At 35.8% G+C, this 19,149-nt stretch overlaps 1 protein-coding gene across 1 annotated transcript in view; it reads right to left on the bottom strand.

Moving 5' to 3' along the window:
- The window catches only part of dpy (fibrillin-like protein dumpy), a 474,963-nt gene that overhangs the window by 73,309 nt on the left and 382,505 nt on the right, over nucleotides 1-19,149 (bottom strand). Inside the window, exons 139-150 of the mRNA XM_083128311.1 lie at nucleotides 18,623-18,952; nucleotides 17,030-17,344; nucleotides 15,403-15,738; nucleotides 14,114-14,419; nucleotides 13,166-13,471; nucleotides 10,409-10,519; nucleotides 6,700-6,903; nucleotides 6,049-6,375; nucleotides 4,647-4,961; nucleotides 3,609-3,944; nucleotides 2,505-2,810; nucleotides 817-831 (exon numbers count right to left, since the gene is read on the bottom strand). Coding sequence (XP_082984437.1) covers nucleotides 817-831; nucleotides 2,505-2,810; nucleotides 3,609-3,944; nucleotides 4,647-4,961; nucleotides 6,049-6,375; nucleotides 6,700-6,903; nucleotides 10,409-10,519; nucleotides 13,166-13,471; nucleotides 14,114-14,419; nucleotides 15,403-15,738; nucleotides 17,030-17,344; nucleotides 18,623-18,952 — 3,207 coding nt within the window. The remainder of the gene's footprint in view (nucleotides 1-816; nucleotides 832-2,504; nucleotides 2,811-3,608; nucleotides 3,945-4,646; nucleotides 4,962-6,048; nucleotides 6,376-6,699; nucleotides 6,904-10,408; nucleotides 10,520-13,165; nucleotides 13,472-14,113; nucleotides 14,420-15,402; nucleotides 15,739-17,029; nucleotides 17,345-18,622; nucleotides 18,953-19,149) is intronic.

Below are 19,149 nucleotides of genomic sequence, written 5' to 3'. Positions count from 1 at the left end.
ATTTCTATAAATCTGCTTTTAATGTATCATGTCCATTTTCCTTTTTAAAAATTCCTAAGCAAAATCTTGTGGATTGATCACGCTTCCAGCTCATTAATGTAAAAATATGAAAAAAATGGTCTCAGTAAGAACAGTTCTTAATTTACATTTTTATAATTAAAAACGTCAAACACAAGGAACTACAATGCTAGTTCAATTTCAAATCTTCATAATACGTTTCAATTAGCATTATGCACTTTTACACATACAGGCTTGATTTATACCATTTCAAGTTGTGAAATTTTATTTGCAATTTCATATTTTAATGACATTTTCCAATTTTGAAAACTTTAGGAAAACTGTAGTTATTTTTTACTACAAATTTTACCATTTATATTCAGTTAACACTATATTTGCATCAAATGTAAATAAACACTTAAAGACTGTGCTAAAACTGATACAACTGCCATAGTTATGATGCATGTTGCAGCCCTTACATAATTCTAAAAAGGACAATAATTTTGAATTTCTTACTTTCGACTATGCATTGGGTAAAGGCATCGCCAGTGAAACCAGGAGGACAAATGCAATTAGGTGTGTGACTAACAACACGGCATTCAGCATTTGATCCACATGTTCCTGGACAAGGGTCTGCACATTTCTGGTTGATGCATGCCAAGTGACTAGCACATTCACTACTGCTCACACACTCTGGGCGGCAGTTTGGAGGTGATCCCTTATATTCTGGCAGACATGAGCATGCTGGACTATCGCCGACAACTTGGCATTGAGAATATGGTCCACAAGGGGATGGTTGGCAAGGGTTTTCTGGTTTACGAGGTGGTTCATCCACTAGAAAAACGAAATACATCCTTCAGCAAAATTGGAGCTCCTTGGAAATTTTAAAGCACATAAAAAGCTCTATTGATATGAACACAATTCATGTAAAATTTTAACTTTCCAGATATTGATATTCAGGAGAGATATCTTACTTACAGAGATTGTTGGTGGATTATTGCCACATTTTATAACTGATCTTTATGTTTTCTTCTATGGATTTCAAAAATTGAAATATTTTTGATGTGTTAGTTATAACCAGGGGTAGAAAAATATAGGGTGCCCAGTCGCCATGGCACCTGAATTTTGAAGTTCAGTTGTAAATTTTTTTCTTTTAATATTTCGATTTTTCTTTGTGAAATTTCCATTATTATTTTTAGTTTTGTCTGGTACTAACAATAAAATGAATATCATAACATGTGTACTAAGAGAACATGAGTTGTTTGTGTAAATACCCACTAACCTATTGTATTGTGATCACGTAACTCAATTCGTTTTTTGCGGATCACAACAATAATATATGTAAAGTATCTAATTGTAGCTCCCAATTCTCCAACAATCAGAAATAAGTAAAAACAATCTTCCTTGCTAATAAATCACAGCTATAAATATGTAAAAATTAAAAAATATTTTAAATGTCAGAAATAATGGTAGTTAAATTTCAGATATGAATTTCAAAATTTGGGAAGTAAGAAATGCTCTAAAATAATAAGTTAACCACCTATGCAATTCTCTAATAGTAGTACTAGAACACACAAACATGTTCGTATAAAAATATATGGAAGAATTATGTGTAAATAATTCAAATTCAGCAACTTTTTACTAATGAAAAGGCAAAGTTTTATAGCAGTTTCCAGTAAAGTAAATGCAATTCAAAGTCTTACATATAGGTTGACATCTAACGAATGGATCTCCTGTGTAGCGAGCTGGACAGCTACAGATAGGGTTGTGGTTCACAACCTCACAACGTGCGCCGATTCCACAAGTACCCGGACATGGGTCTCTGCATTTCTGATTTATGCACGCTTCGTTCCGACTGCAATCAGAATTCACGACACACTCTGGCCTACATGATGGAGGACTGCCAATATAGCCGGGCACACAAGAGCATACAGCTTGTCCATTAACTTCACGACATTGACTGTTTGGACCACATGGAGATGGATTGCATGGTTGGGTGACAACAGGAGCTGCAGAGCACAAATACATTTCTTGGAATCAGATGTTCACAATGACATTGATGATGGTTCAAGCCTTTGAAATTTGACAGCATAAGAATGGTAAATCACTGCAACAAATTGTGAAAAAACTTTTCTTTTTAAGTGACAAAATTACGTCTATACTCTATCCTAGGAGTCTGTGGAGCAAGGCTGTGCATAAAGGCAGAGTAGGGGAGAAAGCAAGTGGGCGGAGCGAAGCAGAACACACTGCTAGAAAGACAGGTAACTGCTGTCACTCTTCCTCTCCTCGCAATCCCATTCCCTCGCACATGTTTATTGGCCAACCTCTCTTGAGTCACTACTTGCACAAAGACTTGCTTTCGTTTGCTCGTTCCAAAGATTCCAGGGACAGAGTATAGGAATATAATTTTCTTGTATATTATTATTACAAAAATCTACTTTGTTATAATCCATTAAGGTATAAATTTTTTTCTTCAATAAATAGCTCGAAAAGCAACAATATCTTACTTTTGACAGGTCTGCATTGAACGAATGGATTCCCTGACATTCCTTCGGGACAACTGCACATTGGAATGTGATTAACGACATCACATCGAGCCTCCTGGCCACAAGTGCCTGGGCATGGATCTGTGCATTTCTGCCTGATGCAAGCCCTGTCTCGAGGACAGTCAGTATTTATTACACATTCGGGTCTGCAACCAACATACGGATCACCAGAGTATTCAGGTATGCATGAGCATGCACCATTATTGCACTGAGCATTAGGTCCACATGGCGAAGGATTACATGGATCACGAACTTGTGGTTCCTCAGCTGCAATGATGAAGTTATGTAGAAGATACAATAGGACAAGGTAAGAATGAAAAATATCAATAAAAGTGTATGACAAAAACTGTTCCACAGTTCCAAAGAAAGTAAATACTTTTTTTTTTTTGAAAGTTCCTTAAAGTCTATTTCCATGTTTGCAAAAGTTATTTAAAAACCTTCAAAACATAACATAAAAATAATAAATTTGAAATAAAAAAAAGATTATATAGTTTTCTGAATAGTGAGAAAAATGGTTTGCTTCCTTACGTCAAAATTTGGAAAAATAACAATGTACTGATGTAAAAGTACACTGAACTGATACAAAAAGAATATGTACACAATCATCACAGAGAAAAGGAACATCATCCTCCCATAAATATGTTCTGAGTACAGAATGCACTCCATTATTATTATTATTACTATATTGCAAAACTCACCTCAAAGATGAAATCAGATTAAAAAAATTTGGATGTAGTACCTTTTCAACCAGTATAAAACTGTCAGTGGAACTTAAAAGGACAATTCAGATAAAAACACTGTGTACAGTTGCAGACACTCCTGAGTTGTAATGATTCCATTGAAAGTCAATGAGTTTGTTACAACCCACAAGTGTCCGTGACTGTACAAAGGATAGGTTTTATCATTTTCCTGATTACATAATGCTTCAATACATAACCTGAGTTCAAATTGAAAAAAAAAACAGTTTTCTTGATTCTACAGTCATGTATTGCAATTAAGATAATTAAGAATCAGACAATGGGACATTTATTTGGAAAGATAAAATAAAATAATAGTTATTCTTACGTGGTGGAGGTCTGGGATAACAATTGGTGAACGGATCACCAGTGTATCCTTCAGGACAAGTACACACTGGAGTGTGATTCAAGACATGGCATTGTGCGCCAGCACCACAAGAACCTGGACAAGGATCTCTGCATTTCTCTCGTATGCAAGCCCGGTTGCTGGGGCATTCGGAGTTTATGACACACTCAGGTCGACAATTTGGAGGACTTCCTATGTAGTTCTGTTGGCAGGTGCATGATGGGTATCCTCCTACGTCTCTACAGATCGAATACGGACCACACGGAGATGGGAAGCACGGATCTGCTTTCACAGGTGGTGCTGGTGTAGGGGAAGGTGCTGAAGAATAAGGGAGGAAAAACATGGATAATATAACAGAGAGTAAGAAGAGAATTAACATTAACAATAACAGCAAAAGTCTGTTCTTGAAGTATTTTTCTGCTAAAGTGTTGCAACAATATGCAGGGAATTTCATTTGAATATACATTTTTTAACAAGTTTTGTTATTTTTCTTTAATTTCACAGTAAACATTAAATTCGACTTTATGCATGCTTCATTCCAACCACAATCAGAATTCATTACACTGAAATTCACAGCATTTCACAAGCAAAAAGACTTGTTAATAGAATTTTTTCCTGAAATGCACCTACATAATGCAATAAAATATGTACATTCTGTTTATACAAATTTTGATTACTTCTAAACTGCCACTATTTAACTTTCTTGAGTCTGAATTAGCAAGGTATACCTCCAGACGAAGTTCAATAAATTGTGTGCAAGCTCAAGAAAGTGCAAGCTATTTCATGACTTTTCATTTAACACATGAAATTTGCAAATTAAATTCATGATTTATGCTAAAATTCACATCTTGAGCATAAATACTTAGAATGCTATCACATACATTTGTAATTAGGGAAGATGAAACATTTCTAAAACCATACTTGAAAGTTAAACTAAGTTTTTTGAGCAAGTATTTATGAAAAGGTTTGGGAAATGAGGCAGCAAATGACCAGACATCAAAGTTATGGTAACATCCTTACATGGAACTTGGTAACATCTTGTGAAGGGATCTCCAGTATACCCAGACTGGCAACTGCATATTGGGCTGTGGTTTATGACTTCGCAACGAGCATTCACTCCGCATGTTCCTGGACAAGGGTCGCTACATTTCTGGTTAATGCAAGCCCTATTTTGCGGACATTCTGAGCTGACTACACATTCAGGTCTGCAACCTGGAGGACTTCCAACGTAGTTTGGTAGGCACGAGCACACAGCCTGTCCGTTTACTTCTCTGCACTGACTGTTAGGTCCACAAGGTGATGGATTGCATGGGTTCGTTGGTTCTTTTACAACAGCTGTAGGAAGTAAAACTTACTGTAGAAGATTCCATATGTTGACTTGCAAAAGCAATTAAGTAATCAATAAATTTCACCATTGCATATGTTCAAGTGGGGTACAAAAACAATATTCCTAAACTACATATTTTGTAAAGGTAATTTTTGAAATACAAATAATGCATTTGTCATTTTTTGAAGGTGCTATCTAGGGTTTTCTTTCGTTATAATATTATGAAAGAAGAGTGACAATAAAACATACATCATATTTAAATATATCAGTTTTGTGGCTATGTGGAAGAAGATAATCTATTCTAAAGAACTTACTCATTGTTGCACATATAACTTTGAAGTGCAATTGATTTCACCACTTTTCTGTTAGCTTTCTCGGTACATATTTGAGGATACTGCCAGAAATGTGGGAGATTCGATCATGGTTTAAATTTTTACATGCAACAATGAGTAAGTTGTTTAGATAATTAGTTATCTAAGTTTGTATGTTTGTCTTATTTCATCTGTTAATACTTCTTACTAGGGATGGGACCGATTAATCGGTACTCTATCGGTATCGGCCGATATAGGCATATTGGTGTATTGGTTTATCGGTAAAATTATCGATTATTTTACCGATCTGATATATCGATAAATATCTGATAATTTAGTGCAAGATTCTGCAATTTTGTTGTAATTTTTATGGATAATTTCCATGCCCTACTATCTAAAAAAGTAAATGTCTAAATATGCAATTTCTTTTGCACTGCAGTCACCTTGAAACACACATTTATTAAGGTCAATGAACCTTTCAGGTTCTTCAAGAACCATTTCTAGTTTTATATCGGATTGGTAGAATATCGGTTATCGGTATCGGACAAAATTTCATATCGGCCCATCCCTACTTTTTACAAAAGACTGGCTATAAATAGCATCCAAAAGGAAAGTATCCAAATAGATTAAATATTTCAAGGTGAGGCCAAAATATGGCTGGTGTGAGAATATCACAAGTTTCCTATTGCAAGGGAAATCCCTTGAATAAGGTTTCTCATACCATACGACAGATTGCATACATATACAATAATTGTTCATTAGAAGATATTAACAGTATTCTTACGTTCAGGTGGTTGAGGACTGCAGAATCTAAATGGATCCCCAGTATACCCTGGCCGACAAACGCAAGAAGGTAAATGATTCACAACTTGGCAATCCGCATTTTGACCGCAGGTCCCTGGGCAAGGATCCTGACATTTGTTACGAATGCAAGCTCTGTTCGAAGCACAGTCGGAATTCAATACACACTCTGGGCGACAACCTTCATATGGATTTCCAACATAATCTGGCAAGCAAGTGCAAGAACCTGCACCATTTTGTTCCCTGCATACAGCATTGGCTCCACAGGGCGATGGTACGCAAGGAGTAGGTTTTTCTTCTCGTACAGGAGCTACAAGAGTAGTGAAAAAGAGAAGAAAGAATGTTTTGGACTTGAAATTTCAATGGATGTAATTTGAAAAAACAATGTGACAGAAGTATGACAGTTAAATAAAAATGTAATGAGCAGTACCTTAACTTTTGGAATTCTTATACTTCTAAGTAATGGTTCAAATTATAAAAACTGCATCAGAATATTTGCAAATAACATTTTACAAATATCTTTCAGAAAAGAAATGATAAAATGTTAGAGAAAGTAAACTCAAAATTTTCATTACTTCTCTCTCAAATTCGTTTCAATTATAACTTCAAAACTGAACAAAATAAAAATGCTTACTTTGCACTACATTACACTGGGTAAATGGATCACCAGTGTATCCAGCTCGGCAAACACAATTAGGAGCATGACTGATCACATGGCATTCAGCATTAGTTCCGCAACTGCCAGGACATGGATCTGCACATTTCTGATTAATGCAAGCCAACCTGCTAGAACATTCGCTATTGGTCACACATTCCGGCCTACAATTTGGAGGAGCACCTCTGTATTCTGGCAAGCAAGAGCACGATGGACTTTCGCCAACAACTCGGCACTGCGAGTATGGTCCGCATGGAGAAGGTTCGCATGGATTCCTTGGAGGAGCAGGTGGTTCTTCAGCTATTTTTAGGAAGATATCTTGTCTGAGTTAATGTTGATTGAATGTGCACACATTAAAAGCAATAATCAAAAAGCTTGCTTTTAACAGTGCTTTATTTCCTTTTAGGTAATAATTTTCTAAATCTTTTGATGATGCTAAAGAAAGTTAGGCAGATAAATAAATACTTAAAACTGAACAGTTTTAGCCAAAGATGTATGAAAACTTTTCCCCGATTCTGAGGTTATATAAAATAGATCAACTTCTAAATTGTTCGTTAAAATCAAAAGGATATGTACTATTACCTTTTATTGAGAAGCAGACATGTGATGTAAGATGACAGCATGCTACACATGTCCTTTGATTCACTGTTGTGGTTGAAGTAACTATATCAACTTAATGCACTAATTTTCTTTAACAAATTACTTGCCAAACAAGTTATTTCAAACTGCCTTAGCTTTCATGGTTGAAATTATGTATCAAATATACTTTCTTGCTTAATGTTCAACATGCAAATCTGAGCAGCAAAGAATGCTTACGTATTGGCTGGCATCTAACAAAAGGATCTCCTGTATATCGAGGCGGACAGCTACAAATAGGATTATGATTAATAACTTCACAGCGAGCACCTATGCCGCAGGTACCAGGACATGGATTCCTACACTTCTGGTTAGAGCATGCTTCATTCTGCGGACACTCGGCATTTGTTACGCATTCTGGTCTGCAGCTCGGAGGACTGCCTATGTAACCTGGCACGCAAGAGCACACAGCTTGCCCGTTGACTTCACGGCACTGACTGTTAGGGCCACAGGGTGATGGGTTGCAAGGCTGAGTAACAACTGGAGCTGTTTGGAATAGATGTGGCATTGTTGAACAACATTTGAAGCAGCAGCACTTTTTATTATTTTATATTACTGATACTAAAGAGTGCTCCGGATTCTTCTAATCAAAATATTGTAACAAAATTAAAATATCCAGTTGAGATTTGGAGCAGCAGTTTGAATTACAAAAATATTCACTTAAAGATATTTCAAGTGGAACTTGATGGTTTAAGTGAAGCTTGAACCAATGGAAAGAGTCTAATTGAGAACTGAAACTTGAGTATTCTATTATAAGAGCTAATTTAGAGCATATTGGCATTAATGACAGAAATAATCTTAGTCTAAAGGTTCACTTTATGTACTTTTCCCTCCATTTAGATAAAAATTGAACAAGAAGCCAGAAATTATGCATATATACTTTTGTCATTATCAGATCATGATATAAATGCACGAATAAATATGCTTCAAAGCAAAAAAGAAATATTTTTTTGCTCAGGAGGCTTCGACAAATAATATTAAGAAAGACTGAATAAATAAAACAAAAAAGACATCACTTGTGGGAATAAAAGCTTACTTTGATATCGAGTACACTGGACAAATGGATTTCCAGAGAATCCCTGTGGACAACTGCAGATCGGAATATGATTCACAACATCGCAGAGAGCACCTTGGCCGCATGTGCCTGGGCAAGGATCGCCACACTTATTCCTGATGCAGGCCCTGTTGCGAGGACAGTCACTACTAAGCACACATTCCGGACGACACCCTCTGTAGGGGTCACCCGAATACTCGGGAATACACGTGCATACTCCATCCCTACACTGAGCGTTGGGCCCACATGGAGATGGATTACATGGGTCAGTTATCACAGGGGCAGGCGCTGTAATGAATATCCATGCCGTTATGTTACATTGAGAATTAGATTATGAAATGCCATTAGATGGCTCTTCATTGACAGACACTAATGATAAGAAATTAAATTGTATTGTGCAAATTATGGAAATAGTACTTTATTTTAGGGATGGAACAAATTAATCAGAGCTGAATCAGTATTATTACATTATTATGTAATTCATATATAGTTGTTTTGTAAAACACACTTCCATTTATTTCTAAGGTAAAAACCTATCACCCTGACATTAAGGAGGTGTAGATATTGCTCTGATTCATTAAATATTTACCATTTCATATAAGATCGGTGTGGTGACAATTTTTTTCAGTAACAGTAGAGCTATATCAGTCCATCCCCAATTTGTTTATAAAAGTTACATTTGTTTTATTCTTACTAGAAACCTGGTATTTAACTGTTTTCTTATGAGTAATGAATTTCCCTCAACTTATGTAATCAAAGAAATTCTCTTCAAATTCTTGAGTGAGGTATTTTGCAATATTTTATTTCTATCAAAATCTGAAAATTTCCTAGACTTCTTCATTTGCTTAGAAAAAAAAAATATGCAAATTTGCTGATGCTTACGTTCAGGTGGTTTAGGGGTACAACTTCTAAATGGATCCCCAGTGTAACCTTCTGGACAAGTGCACACCGGGATGTGGTTCAGAACACTGCACTGGGCACCGGAACCACAAGAACCAGGGCAAGGATCTCCACATTTTTCTCTCATGCAAGCTCTGTTGCTAGCACAATCGGAGTTGATAACACACTCAGGTCGACAGTTGGGAGGACTTCCGTTGTAACCCTGCCGGCAAGAGCAGGAAGGCGATCCACCAATGTCTCTACACTCGGAGTAAGGCCCACAAGGAGATGGAACGCATGGGTTTACATATTGTGGTGGCGATGGTGTTGGAGGTGGAGCTAAAATGAATTTTTCGATCAACTTCCGTTTTCAAAAATCCACTAATAATTAGTTGAAAAAAATTTCCTTCTCAATATAATTTGTGAAAGGATCATTATTTAAATCTGAAGTAATCAGAAAACAAAAGTAAATACAAGTATAAAGAACATGTTTTGTAAGTCAATGAGGCATAGAAATAACTCTGGCACAATTGGAAGAATCTAGAAGAGACTAAATCATGTGCAGATATAACTGTTGAGCAATGCACACTTTCTATAAACTACCCTGGATATCTTTTCTATACATATTTGTGCCAATTTATTCTTTGCCGATTATTTTCAGTAAAGAAAGAGTACAATAATACATCATTCATGATGTCAATATAAATGTTACTTCTATGATAAATTACAAAACGTATCTATAGTGATTTTATCTTTGTTCCAATATAAAAATAAAAAAAACTGAAGAAAAAGTTGGAATAAGATGAAGTTAAAGTCAACAAAATTACTTTTTTTAAAAAAAAATAATAATCGAGAACCACTTAAATGGCTCAATTGTTAATATGTAACTCAGACACAACAAAAAAACTTTCTTACGTGGTATACTATAGCATCTTGTAAATGGATCTCCGGTGAAACCTTGCTGGCAGCTACAAATTGGGCTGTGATTGATGACATCACACCTAGCATTAAGTCCACATGAACCAGGGCATGGGTCGCTGCATTTCTGGTTAACACATGCTCTATTTTGCGAGCACTCGGAACTCACAACACATTCTGGTCTACAACCAGGTGGACTACCCACGTAATTTGGCAAGCAAGAGCACACGGCCTGGCCATTCACTTCTCTGCACTGGCTATTTGGACCACAAGGTGATGGATTGCATGGGTTCGTCGGTTCTTTTACAACAGCTGTAGGAAGTAAAATGAAGTGTAGGAGATTCTATATGCTCTATATGTTGAATTGCAAAAGTACAGTAATTAAAACAAATGTTGGTGAAAAAAACAGGTTGAAAGAGATCATTCTTCTTGATTTCTTTAGCAAAAGAATTATATGATTTTCAGAAGAATTATGAATCTCAGTTTCTTAGTGTTTCACAAAAATAAAACTGAGGATATTCTAAATCGGATCTTTTGACACAAAGCAAAATAAAAAGGATTTTTAATTACATGTTAGTTGCTTATTTTTCTTTGCAAATGCTTTACTGAACTATTTCAAGAACAAGGAAGCAATGAATTAGTACTATAGTTGGTTTCATTTAGCATTTGCTTGATCAAATTAGAAATTGTAAGACCTACAGTTATAACAAATTTTGTCACAGCTGCAATTTTAGAAATTTCTAGTTACTTTCATCAAATAAAAAAAAATACTGAAAGGATGAAACATCATTGTTAATTCAGTGTCTCTATGTGATAGTGAATTTATTTTGAACAGTGAGAAATAAAGTTGCCTAATAAAAACTTTTGCAAGCCAAATTTAAATATTGGACAAATCAATAATATTTTTATATTTTGAAGTAGTAATAAAATGCAGATTTTCTTAACATATTGAAAGAGAATTTATATTTTGATACTGTCAGTTCTAATATTTTGATCTTTTGAAATATCAACACTTTCCTTAGCATACTGATATTCTCAGTATTCTCAGTAGCTGATAGTATATCACCATCAGGAAAAGAGAAAAATAAATCTTACGTTCTGGTGGTTGAGGACTGCAGAATCTAAACGGATCTCCAGTGTAACCTGGACGACACGTACATGATGGCAAGTGATTCACAACTTGACAATCAGCATTCTGACCACAGGTCCCTGGACAGGGATCCTGGCACTTGTTACGGATACAAGCTCTGTTTGAGGGACAGTCGGTATTCAAGGTACATTCTGGTCGACAACCTTCGTATGGATTTCCTACATATTCTGGAAGACAAGTGCAAGAACCGGCTCCATTCTGTTCCCTGCAAACTGCATTCGCACCACAGGGAGATGGAACACAGGGAGTTGGCCTTTCTTGAGGACGTGGTTCCACTGAAAGTGGATTGTTTTGAATTATAGAAGTTGTTTTATTTTTCTATCAAGTGCACATATGCCTACCAAAAGTGCATAAACATTTCATGTTAGATAAGACAACGAACTATTTGGTTTACGTGATTTGCCCAACATGGTTATTATTTCATGGAACAAAAGAAGAAACAAAAGCTTAAATCGTGATTCATGATAAGGGACATGGCAGCTATAATTCAGAACTACTAAATTTGAATAACAGAGCAAAACTTGTTTCTAAATCAGCCCTAAAATAATGCATTAAAGAATTTTCTCTAAAACCGAAAAATCTATGTTACAAATATAAATCTGTTTACTTATGTTCATAAATATTTTGACATTCTTATTGTAATGATCCATGATAAATAAAATTCAGTGTTCCTCTGATGCTATTTAATGAGGAAACGTTTCAGACTTGAATCTACAGTTTTTAGGCCCAAAAATAACACAGTGATATATCTATGTGCTCTATATATTCTATCCAGTAAATATACTAAAATAAAATAGAAGCATTGTTGAAGAAATCTTACATTGCTGTATTCTGCATTGAACAAATGGATCTCCTATGTAGCCAGAAATACATGAGCATGTCACTGCATGACTCACTATACGACACTCTGCATTGATTCCGCAAGATCCAGGGCAAGGATCTGTGCACTTCTGGTTGATGCAAGCCAAGCGACTATCGCATTCACTATTGGTGACACATTCTGGTCGGCAATTTGGTGGTGCACCTCTGAATTCCGGTAGGCAAGAGCACGATGGACTATCGCCAACAACTCTACACTGAGCGTTGGGACCACATGGTGATGGCTGGCATGGATTTCTTGGTGGGGGAGGTGTCTCAGCTATAGAAAAAGGGAGTTATGCAATTAAGTGATGCGCACTGACTATACTGTGATAAATTCTTATTGTGTAGATAAAAAATGAAGCCCAACAAGAAAAAATGTGATTTTGAAAACATGTTTTTTATATGTAGTTTAAACATGTAATGTCTCAATTCTTTTAATTTCAATAAATAACATTTTCCTTATTTGTTTCAATGGAAACAGTATTTACTCATACTCCAAAACACACTAATAAATAATACATAGTAAAATGTTGCATTTAGGAAGATTTCTCTCCAAAGCAACATATGACACATGTCACTTGAGGAATTCACCAATCGAATGCAGGCTTGTGCAGTTTGTCATGATGCTATGGTGTGAAACATTGCTCCTGATTGATTAGTTCTCAAGTGACATGTGTCATGAGTCACTTCAGTCTGAAATCTCCCTTACATTACAACATTTAAAACTCTAGATCACACATTTTCCCACCTCTTTCATCTAAAGATGAAAATATAGTGTATCATGTGTTAGCGTATGTGGCATATTATTTAATAATCATCCATACAGAAAAATGGAAAAATTTAAAATGAATTGTGATTTTTCACACTAAGTGTGCATTCCACTAAATACAGCTCAATTTGTATTTCCAATACAAAATTAAATCGAAAAAATAATTCTGAAGCCTTACGTATTGGTTGGCATCTAACAAATGGATCTCCAGTAAACCGTGCAGGACAACTGCATATTGGGTTATGATTGATAACTTCGCAGCGAGCACCCACACCACAAGTTCCGGGACATGGATTCCGGCACTTCTGATTGGAGCAGGCTTCGTTTTGTGGACATTCCGAGTTCACCACGCATTCTGGCCTACATGTTGGAGGGCTTCCAATGTAGCCAGGTAGACAAGAACACACAGCTTGACCATTGACTTCTCGACATTGACTGTTTGGACCACAAGGGGATGGATTGCATGGTTGCGTAACAACTGGAGCTACAGGCAGGAAAGATGTAAATGAAATACAATAGAATGAGGTGAAGCATCTATTGCATTTATAAATATATGCTAATGGGTATGGGAATATCTTGAATTTTAAGATGACGTAGATAATTCCAACTTAAAGGAGCAATGGAAACAATAATAAGTGAATTATTGTATGTTCTTGATGTTCATAATGACATTTCAATAAAAATAAAAAGGGACCATCAGCTTATACTTTAAAATAGCTATATCAAAGAATCAACTATATTCATGATTCTCTTCTGTAAATGTAAAGATAAATAACACTGCTGATCCATAAACAGAAAATATACAATTTTCATACAGGTTGTTCTGTAAAAAGATTCTTCATTAAAATGTAATTGATGGATGGTTTTGAAAAATATAGATAATACAAATATTTTTAATAATTACTTCTAAAAACTTCCCTACTTTTAATGAGAATTCAATATTATTTGCTAAAAAACTTATAGCAAATACGGAGTGTATGTCATATTGACTAGAATGGCAATATTTAGAAAAATGTCAGATTTTAAAAACTTTCATGAACTGCAATGTGTCACAATAGAACAAGTACTTTTTCTAAAATGTGTAGAATCACTATCTTCTCAACATATCCAAATAAAAGGTTCTTACTCTGAACAGGTCTGCATTGAACAAATGGATTTCCAGAGAATCCTTGACGACAACTACACATGGGAATATGGTTCACCACGTCACACTGGGCATCTTGACCACATGTGCCTGGACAGGGATCTGCGCACTTCTGACGTACACATGCTTTGTCCCTGCTACAGTCTGAATTCAGAACACACTCAGGGCGACATCCCACGTACGGATCCCCAAAGAATTCTGGCATGCAGGTACACACGCCGTCTCGGCATTGTGCATTTGACCCACAAGGTGATGGGTTACATGGATCTCTTTCGACAGGTGCAGGTGCTGTAAATGGAAGGGAATCTTCATATTCCTAAACTATGTTCACTTTGAATTTTCTATTGTGATTGAAAGTATTGCAAATAATGATCTTCCAAAAGTTGCTTGATATTTTCATAATATTATTATGGATTATGAAGCTGACAAATTGTTCACTTCAAATAAGAAAATGACAGAATTGAATTTATTGAAGCCTTTAAGGTGTTGATAACAGAAAATTTTCTTTAGTTCAAACAAGATTCTAATGGTAATAAAATTAAAGTACTTTTAATGACACAATTTAATTTCTTCTGTGTTGTGATACATAGTACTGCATATCTGTCGCTATTCGAGTGCTGCAACGAGGGCTTTCGCTCAAGCATCCAATAGTTCACACAGACAATGCTAGATAGAGTTTGGAGCTGACAGCTTCTTTGCTCAAGCGAATAATGCTCGAACAGGCAAAATGAGCAGTATACGCTCAAAGCCCATTACAACCGTAATTTCTCAGTGGTACTGGGCCTGAAATACGAGATCAATCATGAAGTGAAAGACGCAGCGAAATTGAAACTTAAGTGAACATAGTCTCGATCTCAGTGTTAAAATGTAGTTTAGTCTACCAATACATAGCGATATATGAAAATGTAATAGATGATTATGGGCTGAAACTACCAAGATGGATTTTTACATATGAATATACATTTCTACGATTATTGTCACATTGAAATTATATTTGATTCTATACACTTGAGCTTGGGAGATTCAATCGAGTATGAGCGAGCGAAAGCGGTTCCTTGCAGTACTCTAGTTGCTATACATTGTGCCAAAACACACAAGAGAAATATTATCATGTCCTAAAAGTATAATAATCATGATACTGTTATTTAAAATTATACTGTGCCTCTGCTTAGACATATGTAAAGCTTAACCACTAAGAGGTATATCACTTTCAGATCATTTTGAAAAGTAGGAATTTTCAAGTTAAAAAATAAATCACTGGAAATTCTTACGTTCAGGTGGCTTGGGGTAACAGTTGGTGAAAGGATCTCCTGTGTATCCCTGTGGACAGGAACATATTGGAGTGTGATTGATAACACTGCACTGGGCACTTATACCGCATGATCCAGGGCATGGATCCTGGCACTTCTCCCTAATGCAAGCCCTGTTGCTAGGACACTCAGAGTTGATCACACATTCAGGACGGCAGTTCGGCGGACTTCCGGTATAACCAGACTGGCAAGAACAAGATGGAGATCCTCCGATATCTCGGCATTGCGAGTATGGGCCACATGGAGATGGTACGCATGGATCTACATGCACTGGTCGTGGGGGTTCTGGAGGTGGCGCTAGAAAATTTGGTTAGTTTATGTGTATGCTCGAAGTATTACAAATCTTTTTGTTTTTAATATTTGCAAGTAAATAAAAACTTCCTCCAATTATACCCAGATGAGAAAAAGAAATGACAATACAATTTAATACCATGAGGAAAAGTTAAGTAAAAATTACTTCAGTTCAGAAATACAAGTTGTTTGAAAGGCATTTTGGCAAACAAACTTCAAAAAATGCTCTAATGTCATGATTGTTTGAATTTGTCATGATAGGGTAATTGGATTTGGACCTACTGTTCAAGTGGGATCTGAGCCACTATGTGCCTCCACTGGGTATCAAACATGTGACTCCTTGATTACAAGATCACTATACCATCAGGGATTTCAATATTAGGTTTAAAGTTTAGCAAGATATAACTTTTGTTAATGTGTCAAATGGAAGATATTCATATACAGTTTTCATACAATTTTAGAAATACTTGAATTAATATGTCAATACTTGAAATGTGGAAAGCAAATAGTATTTCATTAAAAAAAATCAGTTTTACAAGTCTATTATCCTCTGAAGGATTTGCTGGCCTGTAATTGTTCCAGCATTAATCCAGTTATTAATCGTATTTATACTCAAAAGAAGTTAAAATTAAGAATAGAAAAAGCTTATTTTTAGTGCTTTCTTATTTTACTGGAAACTTTTACAATATGAAATGTACGATCAAAATATGTTTGACAGACGAATGAAATTAACAATGTTAGATTAATGAAATTGACAATATTAATTCAATAATTTCGAATGTGAATGTAAAGAGTACGTAGACAAATTAAACAAATATTAATATTTGAATTGTGCTGCAACTCTTATCTAATGTTATCTTTCCATAAGTGACATATATAATAAAACACAGGATCAAAAGGATTATTTGCAATGACAAATTTTGAAGAATATATCATGAATCCTGGGGAAAATGTTGAAAACAGTTGAAGTTGTACATGATGGTACAAAATCCAGACAATGATGAGCAAAATGTAAAAGTCCAGTTGAGAAAATATTTTGATATATATTTACATATTTATTTCCACTTAACAAGTTTAGTATTTGTGGAAAATTATGTTAAAAGTTTATGAAAATAAGTTTTCTTTATATCTTGCATAACATAACATCATTAGGGCATTTTTTAAAATATTTTTTCATTCATTTCATTTTCATTCATTAGAATAACTATTGGAAAATCCCATGTTAAAATTTAATTTGTTCATTATTATGAAAAATATGTAAAATTTGAAGCTCAAACACAAACGAGGCTATGCTTACGTGGAATTCTGGAGCATCGAGTGAAAGGGTCACCTGTGTAACCCTGACGGCAGCTGCAGATTGGGCTGTGATTTATAACCTGGCACTCAGCATCTGAGCCACATGTTCCGGGACATGGGTCACTACATTTCTGATTGAGACAAGCTCTGTTCTGTGCACATTCTGAACTTACAACACACTCTGGCCTGCATCCCGGAGGAGTTCCGATGTAGTTTGGCAAGCAAGAGCACACAGCTTGGCCGTTCACTTCCCGGCATTGACTGTTAGGTCCGCAAGGAGATGGACTGCATGGATTGCCAGGCTCAACTTTTACAGCTATTTTTTTTTTTTTTTTAAGAAAGAAAAATAAAGTGATATGAGGCTTGGGATTTGACATCAGAGGACAGCAGAAAAGAAAAAAAAGAGAGATTTGTTAATGAATAAATGGCATTATATGTCATTTTAGAGTTTACATTTTTAAAAAATGTCTTCCCTTGTGGCATATTATGTATTATCTTCCCTTATCATTTCAATGCCTTGAGGCAGATTCTAAAAGGACACTGCAAGTTTATATAAATATAGAAATCCTTATTTAGTGATAATTGTATTATGGTTATTACTTCAGTAAGTCTTTGGGAGGAATAAAACGTTGGGCATGATAAGTGCTTGAAGTGGAAATTTTAGGTGAGGAATGTTTGCTTGAGACTAGCTGGAGGGGATAACATCCCAGCACATTCACTCCACTTCACGCACTTAATACGATAGATAAAGATGGCATCTGTGCTCTTATGGATGTTATCTTTTGTTGTTCACTTTTTCAACACTATTCATGAACTATTATATAACGACTAAGCATGAAGAAATAGCCGCAGTAGCTCAGTCGTTAGGGCATCTGACTACCATGCGAGACACCCGGGTTCGATCCATGGCAGAAGAGCACCGGGAATTTTTCCACCTGTTCAAGCAGCTCCGGCGCCTACCTGGAGCAAACTCTGGTGGGTAAAGGCAGACAGGGACGTGGTGCTGATCACATCACCACTACCTTCAGCCATGATCAATAAAGTGTGAGGCCCTAATTCAACACCCCCTATACACCTTCATGGCATGGTGCAAAATCACAGGGGAGCACACACTTTTAAGCATGAAGAAATAATCTGCAAAAAGAAGGCTAAATGCCTGCATGGATCTCATAACACCAGATGCCACCTTGCTTTAATGCATCAGGAAAGTATTGTTGAGAGTTGCCATCTTGTTGTTTCAAAAAAATGCCACAATATCCATAAAAAGGCAAGATCTCCCTTTTTAACTCTTCTTAACATTATTTTACATATTTTGTGCGTAATCTAGGTCTTCTTTAGAGTAGCAGAGTTAAAATATTGAATTATAATTGAAATTCTAATCAGCAAAATAATATACAGAAAGTTTCTTGTGAATGATAAGATTTGGGCTTAGTATATTAATATTGCCAAATATTTGCTATTAGCAAAACTGAAATTTCAGGGTCAATCAGGGAAAATACCCTTTATAACTTGCTTGCTTGAAGATATTCAGACAACATTTATGTTTGAAAAAGAAACAGATCAAGAAAAATACGAAAATGGAAAGAAATCTTACGTTCTTGAGGAAGGACATTACAGTATCTAAATGGATCTCCAGTGTAGCCAGGTCGACAAGTGCATGAAGGCAGGTGATTCACAACCTGGCAATCTGCATTTTGACCACAAGTACCAGGGCAAGGATCTTGACATTTGTTGCGGATGCATGCTCTATTCGTCGGACAGTCAGAGTTCAATATGCATTCTGGGCGGCAACCTTCGTAAGGATTTCCTACATATTCTGGGAGACAAGTGCAGGAACCAGCTCCATTCTGTTCTCTACAAACGGCATTTGCACCACATGGCGATGGAGTGCAAGGCGTGGGTCTTTCTTCAGTAACGGGTTGAGCTAGAATGCAGAAAATGAACTCCATACAAGACTCTCGAAGGAAGATAACAGTACAATGCAATCTGTACATCTTTTTCCAATGAATTTGTAAGAACTCAATATATTCAATGTTCCTGCATTATTCTGAAAATGTGGTAGCAAGAAGAACAATCTGTATCTTCACTATGATATTCACTTTGAATCTTGTATAATTAAAG

The sequence above is a fragment of the Lepisma saccharinum genome, chromosome 9, assembly GCF_977018435.1.
Source record: "Lepisma saccharinum chromosome 9, izLepSacc3.1, whole genome shotgun sequence".
NCBI lineage: Eukaryota > Metazoa > Arthropoda > Insecta > Zygentoma > Lepismatidae > Lepisma > Lepisma saccharinum.
Note: the sequence above shows the minus strand (reverse complement) of the source record. Positions and strands in the feature narration are given on the sequence as shown.